A 15,066-nucleotide genomic window follows, 5' to 3' on the forward strand; every position below is an offset into this window, starting at 1 on the left:
TCTTACAACATAAATCACATAATTTATAGAGTATGGAGTTAAATCTCAAATGTAAAGTAGTAGTAACATATCTAAAAAAAAAAAATTTCTCTTAACTATAATGAGAATTTGACAAAATAAGATTTTGTAATTGTCAGGTTATTGATATTCAATAAATTTGTTTCGATAACAGGCGTATAGTACCGTTGAACATTGACTAGCAAATAGACTATCTTTGACTGTTTGACTAGCCTTTAATGATACGAAGAATAACGACTATTACATGCTTTTTCCGTTTCAAAATAGTTGTCATTTTATAATTAATTTTTTGTTTCATTTTTAGTTGTCGTTCTCGTTTTGCAATGTCACTTTCAGTAGAACATTATTTTATGTATCCCTTATTAAACAATTAAAATATTACATACTTTGGAATTTTAATAGTCCAACAAGGGTACAATCTATTTTTTTAATTTGTGTGAAACAATTTAAAATGACAACTAATTTGAATCAGAGAAAATATTATCTTAAATGTCAACTTATATAAACTTATTATGCAGACTAATATCATTTGTTACCAGATTTAGTTTTGATAATTTTGATATGTTATAACTTATAACAAGTTTTTCTTTTGTGCACCCCGCTGTAACAAGTTCATAACAGTGAATAATTAAGGGGAGTGTTTTTAAATATTAATTATACATGAGTGATGATTATCTATAACATTGAAATAATGTCTCCTTTTTTTGTGCACCAAATTCTTCATTCAAACTAGAAAGTTACATGAGGATATGCTATCAGAAACATCCGAATCGTAGTCTTGGAAAATAAAATACAATAGCCAGCAAATATCAAAGATAGAGATACAAGCATAATAAAGCTTGATAGGAACCAGGAGCAATGTTAAAACAACCTAACATGAGCAAACCCATGATAGAAAATGCTTTAGCCACAAGAACCTCAACTAGTAGCAGGGGATTCACCAAACATTTTGACTTTAAGACAAATTTGGAGCCAACACAAATTGCTAAAGGTTGAGGTTGAGGGCAACCTCAAGGAACGCATGAAACAGAGCCGGTGATCAAACATTGTCCAACATGGACGGAATCTGAACCAACATCAGTGGTTCTAGATTGAAGGCTAACTGGATCCGCCGGAGAAGTATCCGATGCAGACAAGGAGGAGCGGGAGAAGTATCCAATGCTTCGAAAGGTGGAGAAGCAGGTGATGGCGAGAGGAAAGGGGCGGAACAGATTGAAACTTTGGTTGGACCAGAGTCCCAATGATCCCACTAAGGAGCCAAGAGTAGCAGAGGCCGCGCCAGAAGGAATCTGGTTCTTCAGGCTAGAAGCAGAGGCGAAGGCTGAAACAATGGAAAATCTGGGAGGAGGCAAACCCAGAAAGTCAAAGAAATGACCCATAAGGAGAGAGGCGGTTGAGAGCTTTATAAAGAGAAACTGCAACTTAATCGAATACTTGAAAATCAACACAAATTGAATCGTCGTTCTATACTCGATCTGAATCAGCTTTGAAAATCAGCTTTATAAAGAGAAAATCAACTTAATCGAATACTTGAAAATCAACACCATATCACACCCACCCAAGGGAAGAACCATCAGATCAGCCTGAAATGATGTGCCTCTAAATTCCCATTGAAACTTATCTATTTTAGCATCAACGACCAACACCCTTCCATCACTTACTGATACTTGAGCCAACCTTGCAGGTTTTAAAACACATCTCAACTGCTCAGCTACCTTAGGATCCATGAAGTTGTGTGTAGAACTTGAATCAATGAGTATATACAACACTTGCTTCCCATAAGAACCCTTCACTCTCATTGTTCGAAAATCATAGACTCCTGAAATTGCATTAACCGAAACATGAGCTATAACTCTGGTTTCTTTTGATGCTACCTTCTCCACCTGAACTTCTTCTGATTCACCACAATCTTGTTTGTGAGGCTTGACTGTAGTATCCGTAGGTTTCTCCATAGTAGGACAAAGAACTGCTTTATGAACAGGTTCTGGTTTGGATGATAAAATCCCTTTATATTGTACTCTTTCCCTATAAGCTTGAGCTTTCTCATATAATCTTCCCACCAATAAGCATTGTTGAATAGACTTAGGTTGAAACATTCTAACATTCATCTGAGTATCAGTTCTCAGCCCTGCCAAGTAAACATCAACCAAATAATCTTCAGAGAAGCTCACTCTATTGCTAATCAACTCGAAACGAGCATGATACTCCTCAATTCCTTCAGTCTCTTGCAGCTGTTTCAATTTTGCAACCGAATCATCCACATGCTTATTATACTTTCCTTGCAACAACAGTTTATAAATCACCCAATCGTGCATTACATGCTTCCATAGAACTGACTCAGTAATTGATTGATGCCATATAGCTGCAAGGTCGTCGAAATGAATAGAAGCTAAGCCAATCTTCAATTCGTCTGGTGTTCTATCAATTTCAAAGAACTGTTCGACTTTGAACAACCACTCTTTGATTTTATCACCGTTAAATCTAGGACAATCCAGCTTCGCTAGTCTAGTTACACCAGAGGGATTTGAATACATACCAGATCTAAGACATCGCATCAGCTCCGATGAAGGATATAACAATTCCGGAGTCGTCGATATTTTTGGTGTAGCTCGATTTTGATTTTGAAAACTGATCGGAGGTGTAGTTATATGTGGTGAGAGTCGTCCGACGTTGTAAGCTCTTGTTTCCGCCATCGATTCCGAGAACCGTCTTTGCTCTAATACCTTTGATAAAGAGAAACTGCAACTTAATCGAATACTTGAAAATCAACACAAATTGAATCGTCGTTCTAAAAACGAGAATCCAAATCTCACAAGCTTGAGCATAGATAGAAGAAACAGCTCTAGCTAGATGAGTACAACACCGATTTAAGAAACTAAGAAGAAGATAACACTCAACACACAAATCTCATGAATGATCCAATTCAGCTTGTTGCTTCTCTTTAAGCGTCTTTGAGCTCAAGCTGATCTCAACCATTGATTTAAACTTTTTATCTCAGCCTTCCACGTATTTATCTTATTGACCTTCTTTTTCCTATATCAAGCTTTGACGGAAGGAGGTAACCTACAAACTGGGAGAGGAAGGGTCTCTGGAACGAGATGAACTTGGATTTTTCGGCAGAACAACAGAGTAGCAAGACGAAGGCAAGGTCTGACGCCGGCGAGCCGAAGCTACACCGGCGCCGGAGAGCGGATGCACTTCTGTCGATTCGGAAATGACGGCTGGGGCGAACACTACCGAGGAGAGAGAAGAGAGATTGTTTGTTAGATCTAAAATACTTTTTTGTGTGATGAAATAATGTCACCTTTAAGTAAATTCTTATGTTTTAAGTTAAGTAGTAAAATTCACTAAGTGTACATATATCTTATTTTTGTATAGAAGTTTTCAACTTAAATTGAAAGAGAGGAAAAACAAATTTACATGCCAGCCCATGCCATGTAGTTTGTTTGGATCAAACCCATAATTAGAAGACAAAAAAAATTAAACACTAAAAAGTAAAAACCAATGTTTAGGAAACTAATAGAAACAGAAGAATGTCGCAGTAAAGAAACAATTTCACATATGCTGATGAATAGATGTATGAGAATAAAAAGGTATAAAGTTATTGAAAGCCACAATCAAGCCTTCATCCTTACGCATAAAGTTATCTTCTTTCATTTCTTCACAGACGCCTGAACATGTCTTCTAGTTTCGGTATAATTAATTAACGAGCGCAAACAACAAAATTTTCCAGTGTTCAAAATAGTTAACACTTCTGACTTCTCAATGCCCAATAACTTCATCAAAGTCATCTCTACATAATAATCAAATGTGGACATCTCAAAACTCTAGTCGTCGTTGGTCTCGAAACTGTAGAAAATGTGAGAGGCAGAAATTTTTAAAAAAAAGTCACAAGTCATTTCTACCAAACAGTTTTAATGTTGAAAAAAGTTTAATTTGAATCATCTAAACTTTGAAGAAACATTAAAAATGCAAGTCCCAGAGTCTTAACGTCGAACCTTTTTTTTTCTTTTTAACTTTTTTTATTACAGAAGGAAAGTTCAACATAATAATATGACACAAGTATGAACAAAAGCCACTTATGGTAGTGATAGTAGCGAAACAAAAACAGAGGTTTCAAAATATATGCGCGGCTAACCCGATTTCATCTTCTTGAACTGTTGTTGTTAAGTATGCGGTGAAGCCGGAATGTTTCGCCTTGGTCTCCATTCAGTGACCGCCTTTCCAAACAGCACACGGTTAATTGTCTTAGCAGTTTCTCCAGATGGGAATGCAAGTGACAGCTTTTCTGCACATCTCTCTTATTTGGATTTGTTGATAGTATCGCTGCATTCACGGCATCAGCCACTAGTTCCTTATGCGAGTCTTCTAGGAAATACCCAACCGGTGATTCCTCAGGCTTTTCATAAACGAGCAAAGCAAAGCAGTCCTGAAATAATCAGCAAGAAAATTGAGTTCATAAAAGATCAACAACATAGAATCTCTCTGTATTTGAACTAGATTTTGCTTCATAGAGATAAGGGAACAAAGTTGAAGGAGTATGTACCTCGATAATATCTTGAAACCCGGTTAACCCAACAAATTTAGCTAACTCAAGTCTGCCATACTTCACACCTTCTTCAAGTTTTCCAACCTGTTTATGCCATGTTTTTCCAAAACCAGATTTAGAGAAATAATCCCACTACCAATGTGAAAGTGACAGCAGAAGTATAATTTACGGAACCAACTCAATGTGTTCTAGAGACCCTGTGAAGAGGTTCCATTCATCTTTTATCTACGTGTTCAATTTTGCACATAGTTCTATCAACGTTATTAAAATATTTTGCATATTAACATGACATCTATGTAACAACTTTTCCAGTGGGATATAGATTCTTCCACAGTAATATTTCTTTATAATCTAAAAGGTGCAGGAGATTCTTTGCACTCTTTTTCTATAGTTAAAGGTTTATAACCAAGACTCTCACAGTTTAAGCAGCTAATTTTGTATGGTACGACCAAATCCTCAAGCTTCCTACATTACTCAAATTTCATTCTTATACGAAGAGGACAAGTATCAAAGAAATCTAACTGGATAAGGAATACAAAGAGCATACCCGTACTAATTCAATAAAATGTTGACAGTGCAGGAGGAAACAAACCACCGATTTATCGTCCTGCAGTAAGTACGGATGGAGTGATCAATCCTGTGAAGTGGATCATCTTAGCAATATGAAACAAGCCATATGACAGGAAATCTCAGTTCACCTGTACAGTTTGGGGATACCACTCCCGGAGTTTAACCATAGCAGCATCAATCTCACCATTTCTGACAAGCTGTACCGAAGAAAGTATGTATCAGTCATTTAGTTTGGGTTTGAATAGTAAACTTAGAGAAAAACATGTCTTATATGTTAAACTGTAGCCAGTGAGATACAAGTTCAATACCTGTCTAAGAGTCTTTCTTTGTTTCAAAGCATATGACGAATCATCCTCATCAATAGCATTTCCTTGATCTATATTAATGGGCGGAACTGTAGTTTTAGTAGCAAGGTTGAAAGCATCGAGTGTCTCCTCATAACCATAGTGTAACAGGTAGGTCTTTACAAGCCTAATGTTAAAGAAAACAAAACTTTAGATAACAGAGTATGCAATTCAGTTAAGAAAGTACATCATCTGTTAATGCTGGAAAGGACTGTACTCACCCATAACCAATGTTTGGAGGTATGGATATTTTTTCGATAGCCATTTGTTGCTTATTCCTCTCTGATACTTCATAACCCTAAATAATACAGAAAGAGGGTAGCAGCCCTTGTCAAACTTAATTTCAAACATATATGTAATGCAGAGAGAGATGGGGAAGTCAAGACATAAAAGTTTGTGTCCTACTTCAGTATTTAAAGATTATAACTTCAGGGCTCAAGTGGTTGAGGTTTGATTACACAGGAACAGAACACTAGAGGTTAAGTGTAAAATACCAAATGTGAGCGCAATGTGTATGAAGAGAACCACTGCCATAGATTCCATAACCCCAGTACCAAGAACGGACATGAGGCACTATGTCACATCATCCCACTTTAATATAAAGCTACAAGACCTAATAAACCATCTTTTCAAGGATTATCTTTCTTACCGTAATATCGAAAGCAAATTTCTTCTTCCCAAAGTTGACTAATACCCTGCCAAAAATTAAGAACAAATGCATTGTGTAAGTACTTCTACTGAACCTATCTATACAACTTTGAGGAGAAGCTATGATGACATTGGTACTGATCATCAAAGAGAGAGTGAGAACATACTCCTCATTTTGGCTATGTACAGCTACAGTAGGGAACAGATGACCTTTTATGTCCTTGGGGATTTTCCCAACAATAGCCCCGTTTTTACTGGCATCAAAGAAGTAATCAAAAATGTCATCAGGTTTTAACAGACAAAGCGGATGCAAACAAAGAAAACCAAAGTGAAACAGGATAATGGACGGATCATAAATGCAATTCCCAGTAGTAATAGAACTTATTTAAGTAGCAAAACGCATGAAACAGTTTCTATCTTACGTGAAAAAGAACTCTTGCGTAGCGTAGTTTATACCACCGCCAACTGTATCATCTTTGGTATACTTTGGACCAAAAGGTTCACCTTTTCCCTGGCCACGATACAGAAATCCATCATCCCCATGATAGCCACAGCTGTTCACTTCCCATCTGTATAATTACGAAATAAACAATAAAATCAGACAGTCACATAACCTCAAACTCTATAACAAGCCATATCTTAAATGCAACAACAATCTAAAATTATGCTTTCTTGCGTAACTTCTTTCAAAGGCACTATCATCCTTTTCCGTAATCAATCAAGAATCTAGTTTTAAAGAGCCACGAAGCAATGTACTTTGAATACAGATTCTTCCCAAAAAACCAGTCTTACAGAACGTAACTCAACCGCAAGAACACAACCTTCATCCAAAAAGCTAGATCTGTATGAACTCTAACAGGATTAATCATTAAGAAAACACAACTTAGATCCAAAAACAGTACCTTATACACAATAAATGATCAAGCTACGAACTAAAACGATGTTTCATGAATAACTCAAGAATCAAGTTTCCAACTAAGATTCATCCCTAAACGACGGAACTGAACAAATTGGATCCAAAATCCAAGGTTAAAGAAAACAATACCCAGGTTGTCTCCTCATTTTGAAGCTCTCTTTAGTAAAACCAATCGCAACTTGCCCTTTAACCCCAGAATCTTTAACAAAAATCTCAAAGTAGTAAGTGAGACACTTGACCGGAGCAGGTCTATTCGCTTGAACAACGCCGACGTCGTGCCCATGTAGATTCATATTGGTGTACTTAACCGAAAGCTTATCAGGAGAAACCACGAGAAACCCGCCTGCGCTATTGATCGTGTTCAACTCCGTCGGCGAATCTTCGCCTTCGTCTTCCTCGGCATCTCCCGTAGCGGCGAGACGAACCTTATCCAAGAAGTGAAGTAAGTTCAGATCTTGACCGCCGTTACCGGCGTTGGCGGAATTCGCCGGCGATGGTGAAGAGCTCATTTTTAATTCCGGTTCCGATTTGGGATCACAGGGAAAACCCTAAGAATTTATTTGGAGATTTGGAGCTTGAAGGTTTTGGAGTCGTATACGCTACGAACAAACACTGAAATTAGAGTTTTCTTCTTCTCTGCGATTTAATTTGATCATTTTTGTTCAATAAGTGCTCCTCTTTCGGCATTTGTATAAAGCTTTGTTTATTTATTTTTTAATAAAACATTTCATAAAAGTATACTAATTAAGTTAGTTTCCTTTATATATTTACTAGATAATAAAACTCGCGTGTTAAAACATTAAATATATTGATAATATTTAAAATTTGAGTGATAACCTATATAATTTTTAAGTAATTTTTAAAAATTGAACTTAAACTTTACTATTTCTAGTTTTAATAAAATTTAACTACTTGATTATCATAATGAACCATATTTTTAGTTTTTCAATACTTCATCTTTATAGATTAGAGTTATAAAAAAATAATATAAAAAACAATCTATGCATCATATCAAATATGTACATCTTAATTACAATAAAAATCGTTAAAAGTTAACAAAAACTGAAAATCCACTATTTTTTTTTTTACATGAGCCCGTGTTATATTAACAATGCTAGGATCTTCACCTCCATCACCTCAACAAGTTCCACAGTGTAAGCAGCTAAGGATCGACTCATAACCGTTCCAAGATTTCTTTTTGCTTAATATTTTGGATGTTTCTCATTCCTTTTCTAGTTTGTCTTTCTTTTCGTCTTTCGTTTTTGTATGCTCAACTTTGTACAGAAAAAATCAGAAAATAGTTTAAAATTTAATCTTTTACAAAAAAAAAAAAAAAACTCTAGCTTCTAAATGGCAAAAGTTTCTAATTTTTGCGAACAATGTTTTAGTTTTGGTCGAATCTTTCTCTTAACTCAAGTCAAATGTTTGTAAGCACTTTCCATATTCCTCTTGCGTTGGCCGTAATTTTTAGGGTTGTTTTGCTAAAAAAAAAAAAAAAAGTTTCTAAGTCGCCAATTTTTGTAGTTTTTTATTCAGCAAATCATACTTTACGGTGTTTATTATTCAAAATTGCAAATATAAAATTTTTTGTAGTCTTTTATTCAGCTGGACGATTACCATATACAGTAATTGCATTTTATGTAAAACATACCTTACGGTGTTTATTATTCAAAATTTCATAAATGTAAGATAGAAAAATCGTATGTACAGAGTATTGTGTACCACAACAAAGCAACGGTGGAGTCTATTATGGGAAAGTGAAAATGCAGAAATAACAAAAGAAAATTAAACCAAATAAAGCAAAGGACAAGAATTGTCTCTTTAACGAAAAACACGCAAAGGAAACCACCAACATGCATGGGTTGTCTCAATATGCATGATATCTTCATCTATATAGTGACCAAACAGATTGTTCATTACTTGCTTTTTGCATTCTAAGGAGGAAGGGAGTGATCGAAACCAGCCACACGGGAGGAGGTTCCATCACGAGAGAGATGTCATTTTCCTCCCCGTGGAAGGTCTAATAATCACACATCTCCCTAAGTCTCGTCTTTTCAGGTAATTAAAGAAATTATATCTTCAATGGTTTTCATTAGTTGAATTTTGGATGATAAATGGGAGTTCATATTACTGTTGAATTCATTTTGTGATTTCTTGTTTTTTTTTTTTTTTTTCTTAAAAATCAAAAGGAATCAAACCATATGTTATATTACCATCTCACTTGAGGTTGAAATCAAATCACATTTGAGCATCCACTACAAATTTTTGGAATCATTTCCTCTTTTGCTCCTTTTGTCAAACCAATGGTTTTGTCAATTATTGTTATAATTAATGAATCTGCTATTGAAACACTCTTTGATTGGTTTCTCTTAAACATGTTTTGCTCAGTCCTTCTAGGTTTTGAAGAATGGGAGATTTAAACAGGTTGTCAAACACGAGAAATTTCGGATTCATTGGAAGACAATCACGAGTTCCCCAAAAAAACATCGGAAAAAATATTTCTCCACTTTATAATATGCACCACAGTGCTTCTTTAGATGATCTTCTCACAGAGGAACAACCAGCTTGGCTCGATGAGCTCTTAAGTGAGCCAAAGTCACCTAAGATTAACAAAGGTCATAGACGTTCAGCTAGTGACACAGCTGCTTACTTGCACTCAGCTATAATGCCTTTCAAGGAAGACGAGCTTATGAAAAGTCATGTTGCTGGTCCTTCTTGGCAATTTCAGAACTATGATTTGTGGCAGTCTACCACAAATGGAACCAATTTCCAAACACAATCATACGGAGCTATTAATAGATTAAGTACCCCAAATTCAAAAGCCATTGAGAAACATGTAGGAAAAATGAAAGAGGGAACTTCCACAAAACCAGATGGTTCTGGATCAAAGACTGACTCTAAACGTATCAAACAGTAAGTGCCCTTATTTAATATGCATGTCTACTATACCTTAACCAATATATGCAACTTTTCTCCTTCCACAATTTTTTCTATCTCAAAATTCATTTATAATGCAGCCAAAATGCTCATAGAGCACGTTTAAGAAGGCTGGAATACATTTCAGATCTCGAAAGGACCATCCAAGTACTACAAGTAAGATTTAAATATATATACATGTATTTTTAAAGTTCCTTTATAATATCAAGAGCCCCCTAATGTTAAGTATTAGATATATTATACATTTTGGGTTTTGTTTTGAATATATAGGTTGAAGGATGTGAAATGTCATCTGCCATTCACTACTTGGATCAACAGTTAATCATGCTTAGCATGGAAAATAGAGCTTTAAAACAACGTATGGATAGTTTAGCAGAAATCCAAAAGCTAAAACATGGTAATTTAATTTTTAACCACACTAGTAAAGTATATCAAAATTTCATCAAAAATTTTCATCTGAAATTAAATATAATTTGGAATGGTATAATAATACAGTGGAGCAACAATTTCTTGAGAGAGAGATAAGGAGTTTACAGTGTCGACGACAACAACAACCACTACAGAACCAAAAACAAGTGCAACCGATACAACAAAACCGACACAAGAAATATCAACCACATGTCACTCAAGAACCCGAATCCCAGTTTGCAGCCTTGGCAATATGATTTATTTTTAGGAAAATATTGATCCATTCACATTAATTATGCTTTGTAAGAGCTCTTCTTGCTCTTCTTAATGTCGATACACTATAGGTAAAACCCCTTGATGTTTGTAGTCTTGGATGAATTCCTGAAAAAAATCATAATTATGTATATCAAAATGTGGTGCTCGCATTTTTCTATATTGTATTTCTCTATTTATGACATGTTATAGAATCTATTGTCAAAGAAAAAAAAAAACTTATTCCGTGTTAGAGAATCTATTTATATTCCATCGGATTTTTTTTTTTCTTTTTCCTTCAAATTTTCTATTAAAATTAAATTACAAAGTAAGACCTATCCATATATTTGTAAAAAAATATAAATCCATACAACAATAGAACCGTCGTCCCTGTTCTTAATCACTTTTTTTTTTTTGCGCAAGGATAATGTCGTTAGCAGGCCACCTACATTATCAGAAAGAAAAAAACAAAAAAACAAAAAGTCTAAATCTCACGCGCCACTCTCGCCATGACTGCTTTCTTCACGTGCTTACTTTATTTTTTACTCGAAAAAACAAACACTCTTTCTCTTTCTCTCTCATTTTCTCGGGAAAATTTTTCTTTACCTCTTTCTTCCTTAAATTGACTGAGAAAATTAAATTCGTTCCTGCAACTTGGTTTCCTACATCGAAGCTTACCACACAATGCTACTACTGCTACTACCTTCGCTTTCCAAATCTATCTCCAATTTCTAGGGTTTTAAATCGAATCCGTTCAGATCATGCACGGCCTTAGCCGTCTTGGTAACGGCTGCAGCAACAACGGTCGAGTCAATCTCTCTTCACCGTCACCGCCATCTTCTCCACGGATTCGTCACAGCAGCAGAGTGAAAACTCCCGCCGGAGGAGGAGGTGTTTACAACAACAACAAGCAGCAGGGATTAGGAGAGAAGCTTGTGTTTCTGCTCTTCTCTATAGTTTTCAGGAGGAAAGGTGTCTTGTTGTTGGCGCCTCTGCTCTACATCGCTGGGATGTTGCTATTTATGGGATCTTTTGGTTTCACTGTGCTCGATCTAGGCCATGGTGTTGAGATTGTGTATAGACGCGGTGGTCCTCCTGGTTCGGTGTATAGGAGTCCTAAAGTTTTTAAACGGCTTTGGCCTGTGATGGAGGCTGATGTTAATGGAACTAGTCACAATGCGGTAATGTTGATGATTTGATGTATTATTGTTTTTGTTGATGATGATTTGTTTGGGGATATTAATAATTGAGTTGTGTTTCTTCTGATTATGTAGTTGATGGCAGCATGGAAGCCAAGAGTTAAAAGTGTATGGAAACCTTGTATTAGCACAAATGTTTCTGCTGCAGTATCAAATTCTAATGGTTACTTCATAATTGAAGCTAATGGTGGATTGAATCAACAACGCTTGTCAGTATGTTTTTACTCTCCATGGCTTTTATATTGGGATACTTGTGTATGCTTGTGTGTTGTTTTGTTTAATTTAGAGAGCTGTATGAATCTGTCGTCTTGATTTCAGATATGTGATGCAGTTGCTGTGGCTGGACTGCTTAATGCTACCCTTGTCATCCCGATTTTTCACTTGAACAGTGTATGGCGTGATTCCAGGTTACTATTTTTGGTTTCTGGTTATCCAGTCTTTTGAAAGTTTCATCACACAGAATTAGTTATACAACAGAAACTTCCTTGCTATAGAAATGGATAATGTCAAAATGTCTGCAATCTTCAGACCAAATTGCTTTCTTTTGCAGCATCTTTTGCTTACATATTCCTTTTTGTGTTGGTGACAGCAAATTTGGTGATATATTTGATGAAGACTTCTTCATATATGCTCTTAGTAAGAACGTGAATGTTGTGAAAGAGCTCCCAAAAGATGTGCTTGAGCGGTATAACTACAATATAAGCAGCATTGTTAATTTGAGATTGAAAGCTTGGTCAAGTCCAGCATACTATCTCCAGAAGGTGCTACCACAACTTTTGCGTTTAGGGTATGCCATTCACTTTTTCTATTTAGTTGTTTCAGTCTTAATAGAAATGGTTGGTCTCAGTGTGTTTGTTCTAGCATTTCTGTCTACTTAATAAGATCTTATTGAATTGAATATTAGATAGTGTACATGCAAAGATGAAATGGATTGGGAGTAAGGTAGAGAACTAGCATCCGATCTTGATTAGCTTGTTTCTAAAGGTGATTACTGCGTCGAACCTGTATGTGTGTCTGAGGATTAGTATAATATACTATAGACTGTTCTTAGCAAAACTCTATGATGTGATTTTGGTCATTGAGAGCTCTCCTTCTATGTCTACTATGAGGTTGCCTCTTGAATTGAAAAAAAAAACGGGACCTAAAGCTAAACACACTCTGCAAAGTTTTCTTACTCAATTTTGCTTCCTTTTCTTTTTTCATTAGGGCTGTCCGTGTTGCACCATTCTCCAACAGGTTAGCTCATGCAGTTCCTGCAAACATTCAAGGGCTCAGATGCTTAGCAAATTTTGAAGCATTGAGATTTGCAGAGCCCATTCGGCTGCTTGCGGAGAAAATGGTCAATAGGATGGTTACGAAGAGTGCTCAGAGCGGAGGAAAATATGTTTCTGTTCATCTTCGTTTTGAAATGGTTTATAATTCCTACCAATTCTCCATTTCTGCAGTTCCTAATTCCTACTTTCCTCTCTTCATAATCTCGATTTTCTTCTCCTCTAAAGGACATGGTAGCCTTCTCGTGTTGCGAATATGATTTTGGAGAAGCAGAGAAGCTAGAAATGGACTTGGCCCGGGAAAGAGGGTGGAAAGGAAAGTTCAGGAGGAGAGGCAGAGTAATTAGGCCTGGTGCAAACCGCATAGATGGAAAATGCCCTTTAACCCCACTAGAGGTATCACCAAAAAGCTCCCCCGCCTCCCAAAGATTTCTTAAAATTTCAAATCCAGTGTATCTATCAGAATTTGACCCTAGGGATAAAACACGTTATGTAACAGACACATTTTGGTAATATCACTGTGTAGGTCGGAATGATGCTTAGGGGCATGGGTTTTAACAATAGCACCTTGGTTTATGTTGCTGCGGGAAACATTTACAAAGCTGACAAATATATGGCTCCTCTTAGGCAGATGTTTCCTCTTCTCCAAACGAAGGATACTCTAGCTTCTCCAGAGGAGCTTGCTCCGTTCAAGGTAAACCAAACACCAATTTATTTGCTTAGTAGGACTTAAGATGCTATGTTCCAATACTGTTCAGAAAATGTTTTGTGAGAAATAGGATAGAGTTTGGTTGTTTCATGAATTATTATATTTTCATCGCTCTATGAATTGTTATTGTGAGAAATAGGATAGAATTTGGTTGGTTCATTTTAATTGATAGAAAAATGTCTCACATTTCAAACATATAATGATGGGGGAACATTGATGTCAAGAGTTTGGTGAGGATGTTAAATGGTTTTATGATAGCTTATAAAGTTCTTCCTTTTTAAAAACCGTGTTTATAGGAAAGAGAAATTCCTGTCTATTGATTGGTGGGAATTAGAATGATTCTATTATTGAACTTAGGAGCGTTAGGTTCATATCAATTGGTATCATTGACAACATAAAATAAAAATATGGGATTTTATAGTAGTTGCTCATAAAACGTGTGGGCTCTCCCATGTTATACCCTTGGAATAGAAAAGTTTTAACTTTTAACTGTGTTATCTAATATTCTATTTTACTGAAAAGGTAACTTTATGATATAAACAAATTGCTGGCTTTGTGAAACTGTAGGGCCACTCATCAAGATTAGCTGCACTTGATTACACAGTATGCCTCCACAGTGAAGTGTTTGTATCCACACAAGGTGGAAACTTCCCACATTTCTTGATAGGTCATCGTCGGTACCTTTACAAAGGCCACGCCGAGACAATCAAACCTGATAAGCGGAAACTAGTCCAGCTCTTAGATAAACCGAACATTAGGTACTTGATTCCCTAATAACTTTTTTGCCCTGCTTTTCACATTCCTCAAACTCAGATTCCTTGGGCATTTTCTTTTGGTTGGGTTTTTTTTTAATATATATTTGTAGATGGGACTACTTCAAGAAACAAATGCAAGATATGCTTAGACACAATGACGCAAAGGGTGTCGAATTAAGGAAACCTGCTGCATCACTCTACACGTTTCCCATGCCCGATTGCATGTGTAAAGAACCTGATCCTGAACCTGAATCCGATCCAGCTTAAACCGGATTCGTGCTGTTGAACATCAGCAACGCAAAGTAAGACAGTTTGTTTTTGACTCCAACCATACATGTAATTTATATTTATGTTGTATCATGGTTCCTGTATAAGAATTTTTCCCCTCCAATTTCGGGGGATCTAATATATTAATATTTGTGTGTACATAACATTCTTTTAAGTTAACGTCAGTGATCATTCTTCCCTTCTGTTATATTGTAAGAGATGG

At 36.0% G+C, this 15,066-nt stretch overlaps 3 protein-coding genes across 3 annotated transcripts; 2 read left to right on the forward strand and 1 right to left on the reverse strand.

Annotated features, from left to right (window-relative positions):
• Window positions 1-4,004: 4,004 nt before the first annotated feature.
• On the reverse strand, window positions 4,005-7,776 carry LOC104742053 (ran-binding protein M homolog). The gene is made up of 10 exons (XM_010463013.3): window positions 7,175-7,776; window positions 6,552-6,698; window positions 6,297-6,383; window positions 6,131-6,176; window positions 5,703-5,779; window positions 5,446-5,608; window positions 5,266-5,334; window positions 5,115-5,174; window positions 4,565-4,651; window positions 4,005-4,447 (listed from the first exon to the last, which is right to left on the reverse strand). The coding sequence occupies exons 1-10, from the start codon at window positions 7,552-7,554 to the stop codon at window positions 4,163-4,165; spliced, it is 1,401 nt and encodes a 466-aa protein (XP_010461315.2). The 5' UTR covers window positions 7,555-7,776; the 3' UTR covers window positions 4,005-4,162.
• Window positions 7,777-8,926: 1,150 nt separating this feature from the next.
• LOC104742054 (basic leucine zipper 19-like) lies at window positions 8,927-11,040 on the forward strand. Its single transcript, XM_010463014.2, has 5 exons — window positions 8,927-9,103; window positions 9,434-9,958; window positions 10,063-10,138; window positions 10,253-10,379; window positions 10,478-11,040. Exons 2-5 carry the CDS (start codon window positions 9,453-9,455, stop codon window positions 10,645-10,647), a joined length of 879 nt encoding a protein of 292 aa, XP_010461316.1. The 5' UTR covers window positions 8,927-9,103; window positions 9,434-9,452; the 3' UTR covers window positions 10,648-11,040.
• On the forward strand, window positions 11,035-15,002 carry LOC104742055 (O-fucosyltransferase 9). Its single transcript, XM_010463015.3, has 9 exons — window positions 11,035-11,823; window positions 11,917-12,054; window positions 12,160-12,248; window positions 12,431-12,628; window positions 13,048-13,252; window positions 13,341-13,508; window positions 13,639-13,806; window positions 14,389-14,579; window positions 14,687-15,002. The coding sequence occupies exons 1-9, from the start codon at window positions 11,404-11,406 to the stop codon at window positions 14,841-14,843; spliced, it is 1,734 nt and encodes a 577-aa protein (XP_010461317.2). The 5' UTR covers window positions 11,035-11,403; the 3' UTR covers window positions 14,844-15,002.
• Window positions 15,003-15,066: the final 64 nt, after the last annotated feature.

This window comes from Camelina sativa, chromosome 14 (genome assembly GCF_030686135.1).
Source record: "Camelina sativa cultivar CO46 ecotype springtype chromosome 14, ASM3068613v1".
NCBI classification, from domain to species: Eukaryota; Viridiplantae; Streptophyta; class Magnoliopsida; order Brassicales; family Brassicaceae; genus Camelina; species Camelina sativa.